The following is a 15,606-nucleotide window of genomic DNA, read 5'->3' on the forward strand; positions in this document are numbered from 1 at the left end:
ATCAGACAATCCCCGTTCTTCGTCAACTATGGGTACCACCCTTCATTTCTGACTACCTCTGCTCCAGAATGCCCTGTTCTGGCAGTTCAAGACACAATAAATTTTTTCAGGTTCAACAACCAGTTGTTACAGAAGGCCATGGCCAAGGCCCAGGAAGACTATAAAAGATTCTTTGACAAGAAGAAGCGGGGAGATTTGATGTTGGAACCTGGTGATCAGGTCTGGTTAGCTACGACTAATCTGAAGTTAGCATATCCATCTAAAAAATTGGGCCCTAGGTTTGTGGGACCTTTCAGGGTGACGAAAAGGATCAATGATGTGGCCTATGAGTTGGCACTCCCAGATTCCTTCAGAATCCACCCAGTCTTCCATGTAGCCCTGCTGAAGCCTGCTTGTCCGGATCCATTCCCTGAATGGGGTAGTAGTCCTCCTGAACCTGTAATGGTAAACGGGGAAGAAGAGTGTGATGTCGAGGTGATCATGAATTGCAGGAAGCGATGGAATCAGATCCAGTACCTGGTCAAATGGAAGAGATACGGACCTGAGAAAAATTTGTGGGAACTAGAGGGCAATATTCATGCCAGAAGACTTGTCCAAGCATTCTGTCGAAACCATCCAGAGAGACTTGCCCAGCTGGGCATCCAGAGGCTGCCCATTGGAGGGGGGCAATGTCAGAATGCACCCACCAGCGGACAGTCTCGTCCCTCCAGAAGACTCCTGAGGCACAGAAGAACACACATTCCTGTTGCGCACAGGAACCAGGCTATGGCAGATAGATGTGCGCATGCACAAACAAGAACACAAACAGAAGCCGTCACGCATCTTTGTGCATGACGGTGCTTGCACGCACCCGCATGTCCCCCGGCACCCGCGTGCGCCGGCGCTTGGGCACACCCACGCTAGCGCCAAGTGAAGCTATTTGAGTCCAGCCAGTACTTTGCTGCTTTGTCTTCAGCTTCTGTGTGTCCTATGTCCTGTGAACCTGTGTCCTGATTCCTGTTATTATCAGCAAAGAGGTACTCACTGAGGCCAAGATGCAGAGAGCGGTGGCTGTTGCGACTCGGCGCACACCACCCCGGGAGGTGATACAGGGAATGGGTTGCACCAAGAGGCACAAGCCTCCAGCGGGATACCTGACTTGTGTGAAGGTCTGGAAGTAGGCATGTGCAGGATGGACTGGACCAGAAGGTAAGTAGCCAGCAGGTCTGTAAAACAGGTAAAGAAAGTGCAGAAACAGGCCGAGGGTCAAACACCAGTAATCAGTCCTGGAACCAGCAAGGCTGAGTGCAGAGGATAATCCAGAGGCAGGCCGAGGGTCAAACACAGGTGATCAGTCCTGGAGCCAGCAAGGCTAAGTGCAGCAGACAGAGAATAATCCAGAGGCAGGCCGAGGGTCAAACACAGGTATCAGTCCAGTGCGCACCAAGGCTAAGAGCAGGAAGTCCGTTTAAACAAGCCAGGGGTCAGGTCAGGAGAGAATCTGCATAGTCTTCAGGCAATCCGGGTCACAACAGGAAGTGGCAAACAGGAACAGGAAGCAGGGAAACACAGGTGAGCTGAGACAAACCAGCAACTTGTCTGTGTGCTAAGGATCCTTTTATAGGCTGGTCAGGGAATTCACGTTATGCGTGTGCTTGTGCGCACTCGCGCATGCCTCTCAGTAGGGCTGCGAATGTGCGTGCGCCGGAGCGCCGATCCATGGCAAATTTGTGTGCGTCTTCGCGCAGGGAGATGGTGAGTTTGATACAAATTACTTCCCTGATAGTTATCTACCCAGCTCGTCTTGAGCACCCACTTTTCTGTCTTCTCCCTTGAACCTGCTCTGCTGATCCGGCTTGACTTGGCTTGTCCCTGACTACGATACTGCCTGAACCCCGTACCCGATTCGGACTGCCGTGTATGACCCTGCCTGCCTGACCTTGCTACTGTCATCTGCACCTGCTGCCACCTGTTGCTCTTCTGCTGAAGTCTCCCTCTTCACCAGCTCTATTGGGACCAGCCGCCCAGCTGCCACCAGAGACTTCCTGGCGCTCGTGTGACTCTGCATTCTGGCGCCTTCTGTTTACTCTATCAGGGGCCCTGAATCAGAGTGGTAAGGGAGGCCTTGCACGTCCATTCAGGCTCTTCTACCAGGTACAGTACAGACCAAAAGTTTGGACACACCTTCTCATTCAAAGAGTTTTCTTTATTTTCATGACTATGAAAATTGTAGATTCACACTGAAGGCATCAAAACTATGAATTAACACATGTCCAATTATATACTGAACAAAAAAGTGTGAAACAACTGAAAATTTGTCTTATATTCTAAGTTCTTCAAAGTAGCCACCCTTTGCTTTGATTACTGCTCCGCACACTCTTGGCATTCTGTTGATGAGCTTCAAGAGGTAGTCACCCGAAATGGTTTTCACTTCACAGGTATGCCCTGTCAGGTTTAATAAGTGGGATTTCAAGCCTTATAAATGGGGTTGGGACCATCAGTTGTGTTGTGCAGGAGGTGGATACAGTACACAGCTGATAGTCCTACTAAATAGACTGTTAGACTTTGTATTATAGCAAGAAAAAAGCAGCTAAGTAAAGAAAAACGAGTGGCCATCATTACTTTAAGAAATGAAGGTCAGTCAGTCCGAACAATTGGGAAAACTTTGAAAGTGTCCCCAAGTGCAGTGGCAAAAACCATCAAGCACTACAAAGAAACTGGCTCACATGAGGACCGCCCCAGGAAAGGAAGACCAAGAGTCACCTCTGCTGCGGACGATAAGTTCATCCGAGTCACCAGCCTCAGAAATCGCAGGTTAACAGCAGCTCAGATTAGAGAACAGGCCAATGCCACACAGAGTTCTAGCAGCAGACACATCTCTAGAACAACTGTTAAGAGGAGACTGTGTGAATCAGGCCTTCATAGTAAAATAGCTGCTAGGAAACCACTGCTGAGGACAGGCAACAAGCAGAAGAGACTTGTTTGGGCTAAAGAACACAAGGAATGGACATTAGACCAGTGGAAATCTGTGCTTTGGTCTGATGAGTACAAGTTTGAGATCTTTGGTTCCAACCACCGTGTCTTTGTGCGACGCAGAAGAGGTGAACGGATGGACTCTACATGCCTGGTTCCCACCGTGAAGCATGGAGGAGGTGTGATAATGTTAGGGTGCTTTGCTGGTGACACTGTTGGGGATTTATTCAAAATTGAAGGCATACTGAACCAGCATGGCTACTACAGCATCTTGCAGCGGCATGCTATTCCATCCGGTTTGCGTTTAGTTGGACCATCATTTATTTTTCAAATAGGACAATGAGCCCAAACACACCTCCAGGCTGTGTAAGGGCTATTTGACCAAGAAGGAGAGTGATGGGGTGCTGCGCCAGAGGACCTGGCCCCCACAGTCACCGGACCTGAACCCAATCGAGATGGTTTGGGGTGTGCTGGACAGCAGAGTGAAGGCAAAAGGGCCAACGAGTGCTAAGCATCTCTGGGAACTCCTTCAAGACTGTTGGAAAGCCATTTCAGGTGACTACCTCTTGAAGCTCATCAACAGAATGCCAAGAGTGTGCAGAGCAGTAATCAAAGCAAAAGGTGACTACTTTGAAGAACCTAGAATATAAGACATATTTTCAGTTGTTTCACACTTTTTTGTTCAGTATATAATTGGACGTGTGTTAATTCATAGTTTTGATGCCTTCAGTGTGAATCTACAATTTTCATAGTCATGAAAATAAAGAAAACTCTTTGAATGAGAAGGTGTGTCCAAACTTTTGGTCTGTACTGTACGTGATATGTTCTTCAAAATGGGCACTTTTGATTTTTCCTGTTTGGTTCCCATAGACTTCAAAGGGGTTCACAATTGGCACTTGCAGATCCAGGGAATCACTGATTATTGCAGATTCTGCATTTACAAAAGCATGTTCACCGCTAATAGTGTGCTCCAGGAATCGTGCATTCACCCACTTGAACTTTTAATTGGCCACTATTTTTATGTACCGCGCAATGGCATATTCGCACTATAGTAAATGACCCCTACTGTCACATTTTTATTCAACCACATGTGTTTACTGGCTGTAAAGCACATTTAAAAAAAAAAAAAAAAAAACACACTCCAAAAAAAAAAAAAAATCAACATTTTTAAGTACGTTTACAATTTTGAGTTTGGCTGCATTCATAGCCATTTTGGGTCGCAGGTTGGACACCCCTGGTTTAAACTATGCTCACTTTGGCGACCCTCACAGCTTAAGGCCTGTTTCACACTAATGTGATTTCAGATACGACTTGAGTTGCTCAGAATCACAAGAAAAGGGAAATCACATTGTTTAAAAGCAGGTTAAAGGTAAAAGAAGGTTAAAAGCTTAGGGATTGATGGTGGCAGCTGTCCTCAGAGAAAGCCAGCTCTGTAAACAGATAAAGAGAGAGGGGGAGAGGGGAGGGGGGGACACATCAAGTGCCACCTGAGTGTAGTATTAAAACACAATTTTAATGGCAAGGTAAGCAGTAACACTCACAAGATTGAAATAAAAAGCAGGTTCATCTGTGTATAGATGGCATCTCTCCTGGCATCTGGAAAACAAGTGTTCACATGTTATGGAGATGGCAGGAGATCTGCTGTCATCTCCATAATGCATGTACACTTGTTTTCCGGATGCCAGGAAAGATACCATCTATTCACACAGATGAGCCTGCTTTTTATTTCAATCTTGTGAGTGTTATTGCTTACCTTGGCATTAAAATTGTGCTTTAATACTACACTCAGGTGGCGCTTCCTGTGTTCCCCCCTCTCTCTTTATCTGTTTACAGAGCTGGCTTTTTCTGAGGACAGCTGCCACCATCAATCCCCAAGCTTTTAACCTTCTATGAACTTATGGACTAATATGATTATTCATTGCCTACTTTTATGTTTACAGTCACGTTGTCTTTGCGCTTACAGTTATTTTTCTATTATCAGTGTAAACCTAGCATAAAGTCCTGAAATGGTCAGAGTTTGGGGCTGTTGGTGTTTTCCACTGCCCACACTTTACTAGAAATCTGGCCACTGGTTCAGGAAATGTATTTCAAGTAACAGGGAAAATGTCTGAAGAAAGATGGTGGAGAAAAATGAACAAATTAAACTGTTCCTACTCTGCTCAGTAAGTTCCCTTTTAGTATTTTAAAATGTACGTACCCTTTTAATAATACTACACAAGAAGAAGTGGACAAACTGGGTAGACATGTGCTATCTACCTTTAATTTGCACACCTGCTTGAATTTCAAATCAGTTGGGGGCGCATGCGCGCGAGCAACGGAGATGTCAGCTTGACTCCCTCGCTCCGCGCCGTCGGATCGTTAGCACGGCCTAATCCGACATAGACGCAGTCTTCCCGTGCCATACTCATCCCCGCCGGCTTCGGAACATCCCGCGGGGGCTCCGGTGATGCATCGTTCGGCGAAGAAGCCGCCGAGGAGCCAGCAGCACCGCAAGTCCGCACAGGCCTCAGCCAGAGGTACAGTTAAGATGGCGCCGGAGCCTCCGGACCCGGACGACAAGACTCAGCTCTCAGCGGCGGGTCCATCGTCCCCCGCAGACAGCCTGCACCTGTTCCCCATGGATGGGGAAAGCCCCCCCGGCTGATACGGACGACCTGCTGGAAAGGTTCCGCAGTATTGTATGGGACAAAATCACAGCGGCATCCCGTAAGCTTTCTTCTGAATTCGTGTGGGGCCTTAAAGAGATAGGCCACCGCACCAACCAGTTGGAACACCGCATGGACCTAGCTACCACTGTCCTTGAGGGCCATGAAGAGGAGGTTGATAAGCTGTCCTCAGAGCTGGTTGCCTTACGGGACAAGTTAGAGGACGCAGAAAATAGGGCCCGAAGGGATAACCTTCGCATTAGGGGTATCCCTGAGTCGCTCACGGATCTTCAAGGCACCGCCACGGCTTTCTTTCAGGAATTGGCTCCGGAGATCCCCCTGGAGAGGCTCGAGTTTGACCGCATCCATAGGTCTTTGGCCTCTAAACCCACCGAGGGCCCCCCGAGAGACGTTATCATTAAGTTTCATTATTATCGTACCAAAGAGAGACTTCTGCAGGCAGCAAGAGAGCAGCAGACCCTCTCCTTTCAAGGTCACCCTCTCCAGTTGTTTGCGGACGTAGCTCCGGCCACCATTGCTAGGCGCCGAGACCTCAAGCCATACCTCCAGGTCCTCCAGTCACAGGGTATCAAGTATCGCTGGGGGTTCCCATTCAAGCTCACCTTTTCCCATCAAGGTCGGCAATTTCAGGCTTCCTCGCCCTCGGATTTGAGGCGTCATTTTCTTGACCTCCAGCTAGAGATCCCCTCGTCCTCCCCTGGGGCTCCATCCGTGCCCCCCAGATCGGGCCCCCCCAGGTCGGGACCCTCCAGACCACCCCGCCAGTCGTCACAGACCTCCCAGCGGTCCCAATCTGGATCCCAGGCACTTCGGGACTTGCAAGCTTAAAGATTCCAGCCGTCTGGTAAAGGATGAAGAGGTTTGCCCCCCATTTTTTGTTGCCCTATTTCCTTTGTTGACCACCAGGTGTGGGGACGTTACTTTATAAATTTTTCCCTTTGGTACAGTTTTTTCTCCCCCTGTGGCTTTCAACGCGGAGTTCTGGTGAAACGCCCCGGGGCTCCCCCCCCCATCAGACTGTTATTTGATACTGCACTGCTGCTTTAGCTTATGGGGGAATGCCCCGGGGCAGGCCGCCCTGCTGTTATACTGGCGGCCGGGGGCGACACTGACACTGACGCTGCCACCTGGACGCCCACCAGCTAGACCCTTTTTTCCCCCTTTTTTTTTTTGTGTTCCTTGGTGGCTCTATCCGGGTGGGACTCTGGGGGGGGGGGGGGTTGCTGGCGGGGGTGAGAGGTGGGTGGGGATGGGAAGTTTCTCTCCCACTGATAGCCCACAGAGATGCTGATTTTCCCGCGGTCTAGACCCCTCTCCCTTCCATTTGGGTGGGGGGGGGGGGGTGAGACGGATATTGTGGCCCGGATGTGGGGGTGCGCCCGGCCTCCTGGAGGACGGCGGCTTGGCTGCCCTCTCTGAGGGCTTGGGCGGGCCCATACGTCCGCTCTTTTGTGGGAGAGGTTCACCTATATTTACTACTGTGTTTTTGTTATACTCAATTTGTTTTATGTTTCTATGTTTTTGTTAGCTCTATTCTATGTTCATTTAATAATACTGTTTCCATGTGTTTAATTTAGGCCGGTTGGTCCGACGGACCACTGCTCCCCCAGATGTGTGTACACTTGGCTGAGACGGGTTTCTCGGCCTTGGTCACACTCCTGAGTGGGCCGTTCAGCCCACGTTCTTGTACATCTTTGAGCTCGCTTTATATGCCCTGTCGAGCTTGTTCTTCTTTTTATGCTTTTCGTATCTCTTTTCTCTTCTCTCTCTTTTTTCCTTCTTGTCCTTCCCCTTCTTCCCCTCTCCCCCCGCTCCTTTCCCCCCTTCCCTTCGCTCCCTGGGGTGTGGGAACAGAAGACATGCTGTTGCATGCAGCCGCCGTGATGGCGCTTCATTGGCTTTCCCTGAATGTTCAGGGTATGAACTCCCCCCAGAAACGGATTAAAATATTCAAATACCTCCAGCATCTTAAAATCAGCATTGCATGTCTACAGGAAACTAATTTTTCTTCTTCTTCGTCCCCCAAATATTTTTCTGCGCATTATCCCCAAGTTTACCTAGCAAACGGCCCTACCAAGCAGAAGGGGGTCCTTATCGCCATTCATATATCGCTCCCGTTTGTTTGCAGTAAACAGCTAGCTGACCCTGACGGCAGGTACCTCCTGCTGCAGGGCACCATCCACGATAATGAGATTACTATTATGAGTTACTATGCCCCGAATTATAATCCGGGCCCCTTTCTGACCCATGTCTGTTCCCTGCTGAAGACCCACCAGAGAGGTGTTCTCTTTTTGGCGGGCGACTTCAATGTGACATTTGATCCCTCTATGGATAATTACCCGCCGGCCCATAAATCCCCTTCCCCATCAGCTAAAAAATTCTTGCAGGCCCTACAAAACCATGATCTCATTGATGTCTGGTGGGAACACCACCCTATTGGCAGGGATTATACTCACTATTCCCACCCTCATCATTCCCATTCCAGGATCGATCACATGTTTTTGCTACGTAAACATCTTCCTCAGGTAGCCTCCATTTCCATCTTGACGGTCCCCTGGTCTGACCATGATCCAGTGTTAACTATATGCCACTTCCTTTGTGACAAGCCACAGGGCGCCCCTTGGGTCATGAATGACTCTCTTCTTTCTCTGGAACCGATACTTAAGAGCCTCCACGAGGCCTCTGAGGATTACTTTAAAACGAATGTTGGCTCAGTGTCCTCCCCAGTGGTGCTCTGGGAGGCCTATAAACCCGTCCTTCGGGGACAGGTCATTTGTATAGCGTCCCAGAGGAAGAGGGAGAGGGTCCAGACCCGCTGTACGCTTGAGGAAAGGTTTGAGGCTCTCTCCACAACTTTTAAACATTCCCCCTCTGTAGCAAACCGTAGGCTATTGGACAAAGCTCGTTTGTACCTGGACCTATGTCTCACGGATGATGCAGAACGCACCCTCCGTTGGGCTCATCAGAGGTGGTACGCCAGGGCAAACAAACCCAATGCTATGTTGGCTAGGAGGTTGCGGACCTTCACTCTGAAATTTCAACCCATCACTCTGCGCACCCGCCATAACACTCTGACGGGTAACCCCCGACTAGTATTGGAGGAATTTCGCTATCGTCTGGCCAAACTTTATTCCGCCCGACTCACACCTCCACTCTGGACCTGGGTGCTTTCTTAAAGGAGTTATCCTTGCCTTCTTTATCTGATGTCCAGATGTCGCTTATGGACCGGGACATACAGGTCTCGGAGGTCCTGCAGTGCATTAAAGAATTGAAGGTGGGGAAGCGCCCAGGCCCTGACGGTTTCACCGCTTTGTATTACCACAAGTTGGCTGCGGTGCTGGCCCCCCACCTGGGGGCTGTGTACAATGCGGTGAAGGGAGGTCACTCCTTCTCACCGTTAACGGCAAATGTGGTAATGATCCCCAATCCGGATAGGGACCTCTCTTCTTGGGCCAACTTCCGACCAATTTCCCTGATCAATATTGACGTGAAAATCTTGACAAAAATCCTGGCTACTCGCCTGAATTCCTTCCTCCCCCGACTGATCAAAAAAGATCAAGTAGGTTTTGTCCCCCGGAGGCAGGCTGGTGACGCCATTAGACGGCTAGTGCAAGTCCAACATCTGGCGCATACTAGGTCTCTGGAGACAATGTTTCTTTCCTTAAACGTGACCAAAGCCTTTGATACCCTGTCCTGGTCATACCTGATGCGGGTACTTACCAACTATGGCTTTGGCACTTCCTTTATGGGCTGGATTTCGGCTATCTATGACTCTCCACAGGCCAAGGTGCACTACTATGGTTACGACTCGCCGGTCTTCCCCATACGTAGGGGAACCCGCCAGGGGTGCCCACTCTCTCCACTACTATTTATTCTAGCATTGGAACCCCTGGAGGAAGCGATTCGGTCACATGTGGACATTTCGGGAGTGGAAGTTGCGGGTACTATGCATAAATTGTCACTGTTCGCAGATGACATTCTGCTTACACTTACGAACCCGAGGCTTTCCCTTCCCAATTTGTTCTCTCTGTTGGATACCTTCGCTGCACTGTCTGGCCTGGCAGTTAACCCAGCGAAATCTAGGGCGATGTCTATCAACCTACAACCTGCGGAAATGGAATCTTTACAGGCTGCATTTCCTTTTCAGTGGACAACCACTTTACCGTACTTGGGTATCAGACTTTCACCCAAATACTCAGAGCTTTACCAGGCGAATTACCCCCCTTTATTTCGGAAGTTGACGGCTTTGCTTGACTCATGGTCAACTCTCCCAATCTCATGGTTTGGCAGGATAGCGGCGGTGCGTATGACTTATCTTCCAAAACTGTTATATTATTTTCGGGTGTTGCCGGTTCCCGTACCCCTTCATGTACTTAGAATCCACCAACGCAAAATTATGCGCTTTATCTGGGGCTCTTCGAAGTCTCAGATCAAAAAGCAGGTTCTTTATGCCCGTAAGGCTAACGGCGGTTTTTCTGTCCCTAATTTGCATGCATATTACATGGCAGCAGGTATCGCCCCTCTGTCCCGCCTACATGAACGCCATCAAATGCCCCTCTGGGCAATTCTTGATATGGTGGACTCCCATCCGATTCCGTTAGCGTCCCTTCCCTGGCTCCCGAAAGTGCAACGCCCACCGAACATAGGCCCCGGCTTGGCCCATTCTCTTCACCTCTGAGATTCGGTGAAATACTCCGCAGGTCTCCAATCTCCCCATCTCCTGCTGCTTCGTTTTCTACACTGCCCCCTATTCCCGCCAGGCCGTGATAACCCCGGTCAGTTAGCGTGGTGGACGGATCATGGTTTTGTAGATGTCCTTTCCTTGCTCACCCCGACTAAAATGATCCCTTTTGCAGTCCTTCGGTCATCCCATGATATTCCCCTCAGGGAATTTTATACTTACCTCCAACTTAAGCACTTCCTTCACCAATTGATTGGGCCCCAATCTGCTCCCTACTCACTGTCCCCTTTTGAGAGCCTTTGTAGATCTCGGCCCCATGCCTCAGGGTTGATCTCCCTCATTTATACAGCTATTTTAGCATCTACGAAACCGCCGCTCCGACCCTATCAGCCTTCAATGGGAGGCTGACCTGGGCAAACAGGTTGACCCGGAGGACTGGCAGGCTATGACCAAGGCGCTGCCTACATGCTCCAGAAATGTTCTCTTTCTGGAGAATGCGTATAAGGTATTCTATAGGTGGTATTACACCCCGGCGAGGCTGGCGACATTTATCCCGTCTTGCTCCTCCCTATGTTTTCGCGGATGCTCGCAGGAGGGCACCATGGCTCACATCTGGTGGACCTGCCCCAGGGTGACTAGATTATGGGTCAGAATATATGCTCTACTTTGTACACTCTTTCATGCGGATATTAGGAGAGACCCTTTTGAGGCCCTCCTATGGAAACCGATTGCAGAGCTCCTGCGTCCGGAACGTCAGCTAGCTGCACATGTATTTACTGCAACCAAACTCACCATAGCCAGGGCCTGGAAAACTCTGGTTCTTAGCTATGAGGCAGTTAAGAACTGTATGAATGATATTATGGTGAACGAAAAACTGACGGCGATAGCATCAGATACCCATGCTACATTTCTTCGGGTCTGGCAGCCCTGGGTGGCTTATACAGATTTGATCCGGTACTCCTCTCCCTTTGATCGTTGGATGTCCCCCCCGCTCCAGGGACCCCCCCGCCCCCCCCTCTTGCCTCCCTCTTCCTTTCCCCCCTTACCCCATTTCTTTTCTTTTCCTCCCCCTTTTCTCTCTTTTCTATATTTCTATCGCTATCTCTTTTCTCATTTGCTCCTTTTTTTTTTTTTTTACATCTGTCTCTCAGCGCACTCAGGCTGCCCACTGGCATTTCTGACCAGTAGCTGTTTTTTTTTTTTATTCCCCTTTTGAAAGCAGCCCAAATCCATCTGCTCGCTGTGTGAGAGTTTTGTTTGACTTTTTATCTGTTGTGTGGTTATCCGACATTGGTACCCCATCGAACAAATGAACTCTGTCCGCCCCTACGCCCCATTAGCTTTGCTCTATGGGGTGCGGCTGCGTGTTGCGGCCAGCCTTAGATGCTTCTACATGATTATTATGGGCCAGACACGAGTCCAACATTGTTATGTCTATATGTAACTCTTCACAGGTCTTTGTAATGTTTTTGGCAGATCTATGTTATCCCTATATTGTCTCACTGATGTGAATTTTTTTCAATAAACCTTTTGTAAAAGAATTTCACATCAGTTAAGGAAAGTGAAAAAATAGAGCTGTACCCATAGGTCTAGCTCACTGGTATTGCTATCTTAATGTACTGATGTTAAGGTTGACACCTCATCCCTTTAAACCCAAACACATATGAATTACATGAGTTCTGAGGCTAATTTAATGCAGATAAGGCACCAAGTGAGATTAATTAACACATTAATCAGCCATCAAACCTGTGTAATTAATATGTGTTTGGTTTTAAAGGGATGAGGTGGCAACCCAAACTGATGTTGATATAAATGATCTGGTTCCTGGGTAGGACAACTTTTTTACACCACAGGATCTCTATGGTTTCCTTGGCTTGTAGTGTCATATAAAAAAATACTTGAAACTGAAGCACAACACCACTGCTAAAAAGTCCACATACAACTCCAATAAAAATCAGGGGGACAATCCAAAAGGTAGCCAACAAGAGCACCCCCTTCATCAGGGCTTGATTAACAAAAATGTCCTACCAGATGCTGACAAATTCTGTAAATGTAGACATTGAAAAAGGTGTTAACTACTTGTCTACTGGACACTTTTACCCCCTTCCTGCCCAGGGCAATTTTTCAGCTTTCAGCGCTGCTGCAGTTTGAATGAAAAATGCACGGTCATGCAATGCTGTACCCAAACAAAGTTTTTATAATTTTTTTGAGACAGATAGAATTTTCTTTGGTGGGCAAGAGTTTATTTGGTGCGGCAGGAGTGGGATATCGTTATATGACACCATGCCAGAACAAGAGAGCGGCCACTGATAAGGAGGCACTGGCAGGCATCACTGATGGGCACTGGTGGGCATCACTGTTGGGCACTGGTGGGCATCACTGGTGGTCACTGATTGGCATTGCTGATGGGACTGCACTGATAATCATTGCACTGTTTATCATTGCAGATCCCCCCTGCCAGGAAAGATGCTTATCGGCTTTCCTCTGCTCACGTGTTGTCATCATAAGTAGAGGTATGTCGATAACCGGCACTTCCTATTTACACTGATCAGCTATGATTGGACACAGCTAATCACATCATAAAGAACCTATGTCATAGGCTCTTTATCGTGATTGGAGATGTGGTGTGTCCGAGCGACACACCGCACCACACATTGCTGCGGTGTGCACCCCCGGGGTGCTCAAGCGGCATTTTGTGAAGAACGTAATTTGATGTCCAATCACAATAATTAAACCACTGCCCAGCCGTCATTTTGCTATAGGCTGGGCGTGATGTGGTTAAAGCCAAACTGTAGCAATATTTTTTGTTAGTTTGTTCTGTTAAGAAGAATGGCTAGAATCTCTGTCAGGTTACCCTTTCTTCCTGGTCTGGGGGCCTCCTTTCACACTTTGACAGACAAGGTGCTACCAAAATAAGCATGAAGAAAGGAGAAAACTCCCAATAGGGTCACAGCAATAAAATATAGTTGGGAAATAGAGTGAGAGTTGGTTCTAAAGCTAAATAAATTGTGTGAGATTTGGAGGTAATGTTTCATGCTTTTGTTGTTACAGATCTCATATGCTGACTACAATCTCCTGGATATGCTTCACTGTCATCTCGACCTTGACCCAAAATGTTTAGCTTCTTTCCCTCTCCTGTCAGCTTACATTCAATGCCTTGCCACCCGTCTAAAGTTGAGCACATATCTGAAATCAGAAAAACGCAACAAGCGCCCTATTACCCCTAAACACAAATGAGCATGCGCTACCAACATCTCGGCCTGAAACCCCTCTTCATGGTTTTATGTAAGCTTCCACTCCATGAGAACTTATAAAGTAAAATAAACTTTTATATGTTTTAAACCACCAAATGTTTCTTTTGCAGTTGTTGTATCTCCTGTGTATACACCAGCCTTTCTCAACCAGGATTCCTCCAAAGGTTGCTATGGGTTCCTTGAGCAATGGGCAATTGTTGGTTCCTTACTCTGCTTCTTCAACCCCAAGAACAGACCCAACCCCACTGGCACACCTGGATATAATGTAGTGTAGATAACACAGCAAAAGGACACAGGTTATAATGAACACAGTGAGCGACTTTACTGTGCACTTGCTTAAAGAAAAATGGAACAGTCACAGTAATATTGAGCCATAAAGCAAATGGACATTGATAGAACAAAGAGCAAAAGTACTAAGGCATGAGGTAAGATCAAATCTGTCTGCTTTCAGGAGACTCCTTTAAGTGAAATAACCCAGAGAGCAGAGGTAAATACACGAGAATAATGAGTCAAAAATATAACAAACATCTGATAACCTCAATTATATTGGGCTATATGAATCCAGGCAGGAGGGGGTAGAGGAATGGCCTTGTTTTAGCCTATCAGTCCTCTCCCTTGTTTACTCCAGCACCACAGTCCCAGTAGGTCTGCTTAATCACAATACTTTAGCCAGTGTAATGAAACAACCCCCAGTGTGGAGTCACTTGTATAAGTGACTAGTGTGCTGAACACAGATGGGGCCCTTAAGATCTTGAGTGACTTTAAGATGGTGCACTTGTTAATCTTCTGTAATGAGGTGAACACAGTACATCCAAAAAGGCTTGACAGTCAACCCGTATTGTAATCCTATAGGATAGCAGACAAGTGTTTTCACTGCCTGACAGAGTATATCAGCATCACAGATCCATGTAACTAAAGAAGGCAGGGCAACAAAGATAATTCAGAGTTCTGGCTTAGGAAGGATTTGGAAGAGACCCTGATCACCAACTCCTGTGTCCCAAGGCCGCAAGGAGAGACACCTATACCAGTCTTTGCAAGTGCCCGATTGACACCTTCTCTCTGGAACATCGCATCCTGATTGGGATGCCTGGGGGTGCACCCAGAGTCCTCCTTTAGCTCCCGATGCCTGCCGCTAACTTCCCGAGTTCGGTTCGCATCAGAACTTTTGAACCCCATTGAAGTCTATGGGACTCGAACATTCGAAATAAAAAGTGCTAATTTTAATGGCTAATATGCAAGATATTGTCCTAAAAAGGGTTTGGGGACCTGGCTCCTGCCCCAGGGGACATGGGTCAATGCCAAAAATGTTTTTAAAAACTGCGTTTTTTCGGGAGCACTGATTTTATTGATGATTAAAGTGAAAAAAAAAGTGAAATAGTCCTTTAAATATCATGCCCGGTGGGTGTCTATAGTATGCCTTTGAAGTGGCACGTGTTTCCCGTGTTTAGAACAGTCCCTGCACAAAATGACATTTAACGGAAACAAAAGTCATTTAAAACTGCTTGCGGTTTTAATGTATTATCTGGTTCCGGCAATATGGATGAAAATCATTGGGAAAAATGGCATAGGTTGCCCCCCCTGCCCATTACCAGCCCCTTTGGGTCTTGTACAGATATTAAGGGGAACCCCGTACCCATATTAAAAAAAGGAAAGGCGTGGGGCCCCCAGGCCCTATATACTCAACAGGAGTATACAGGCAGTGCAAACAAGACAGGCACTGTGTAGGTTTGTTGTGTTAAGTAGAATCTGTTTGTAATTTTGAACTGGTACATTTTTAAGGTGTAGCTCCAGTCAAAAAATCTATTTTTAAGCTTTTTGGAAAACATAGGGAAGGGTTATCACCCCTGTATAATTCGTTTTGCCGTCCGTCTTTTTTCATCTCATTTCCTGTTGTCTCCTTCCGTTTGCAAGTAGGAGACGTTTGTAAGTTGGATGTTTGAAAGTAGGGGCCTGCCCTATATGCTCTGCAGAAATGGCAGAACAAGGTGTTGGTGTTGCCACAACACTGTAAGCCCTCAAAGTGACTCTTGGTGGGCGCTGGAGCGCCCTGCTG

General features: G+C 47.7%; 1 protein-coding gene across 1 annotated transcript in view; it reads left to right on the forward strand.

Annotated features, from left to right (window-relative positions):
* The window catches only part of LOC143930466 (glutathione S-transferase P 1-like), a 185,582-nt gene extending 171,933 nt beyond the window's left edge, over positions 1-13,649 (forward strand). The window contains exon 7 of the mRNA XM_077454799.1: positions 13,351-13,649. Coding sequence (XP_077310925.1) covers positions 13,351-13,536 — 186 coding nt within the window. The 3' untranslated portion in view covers positions 13,537-13,649. The remainder of the gene's footprint in view (positions 1-13,350) is intronic.
* Positions 13,650-15,606: the final 1,957 nt, after the last annotated feature.

This window comes from Lithobates pipiens, unplaced genomic scaffold, assembly GCF_037356315.1.
Source record: "Lithobates pipiens isolate NorthernLeopardFrog02 unplaced genomic scaffold, aLitPip1_a1.2 Scaffold_25, whole genome shotgun sequence".
Classification (NCBI taxonomy): domain Eukaryota; kingdom Metazoa; phylum Chordata; class Amphibia; order Anura; family Ranidae; genus Lithobates; species Lithobates pipiens.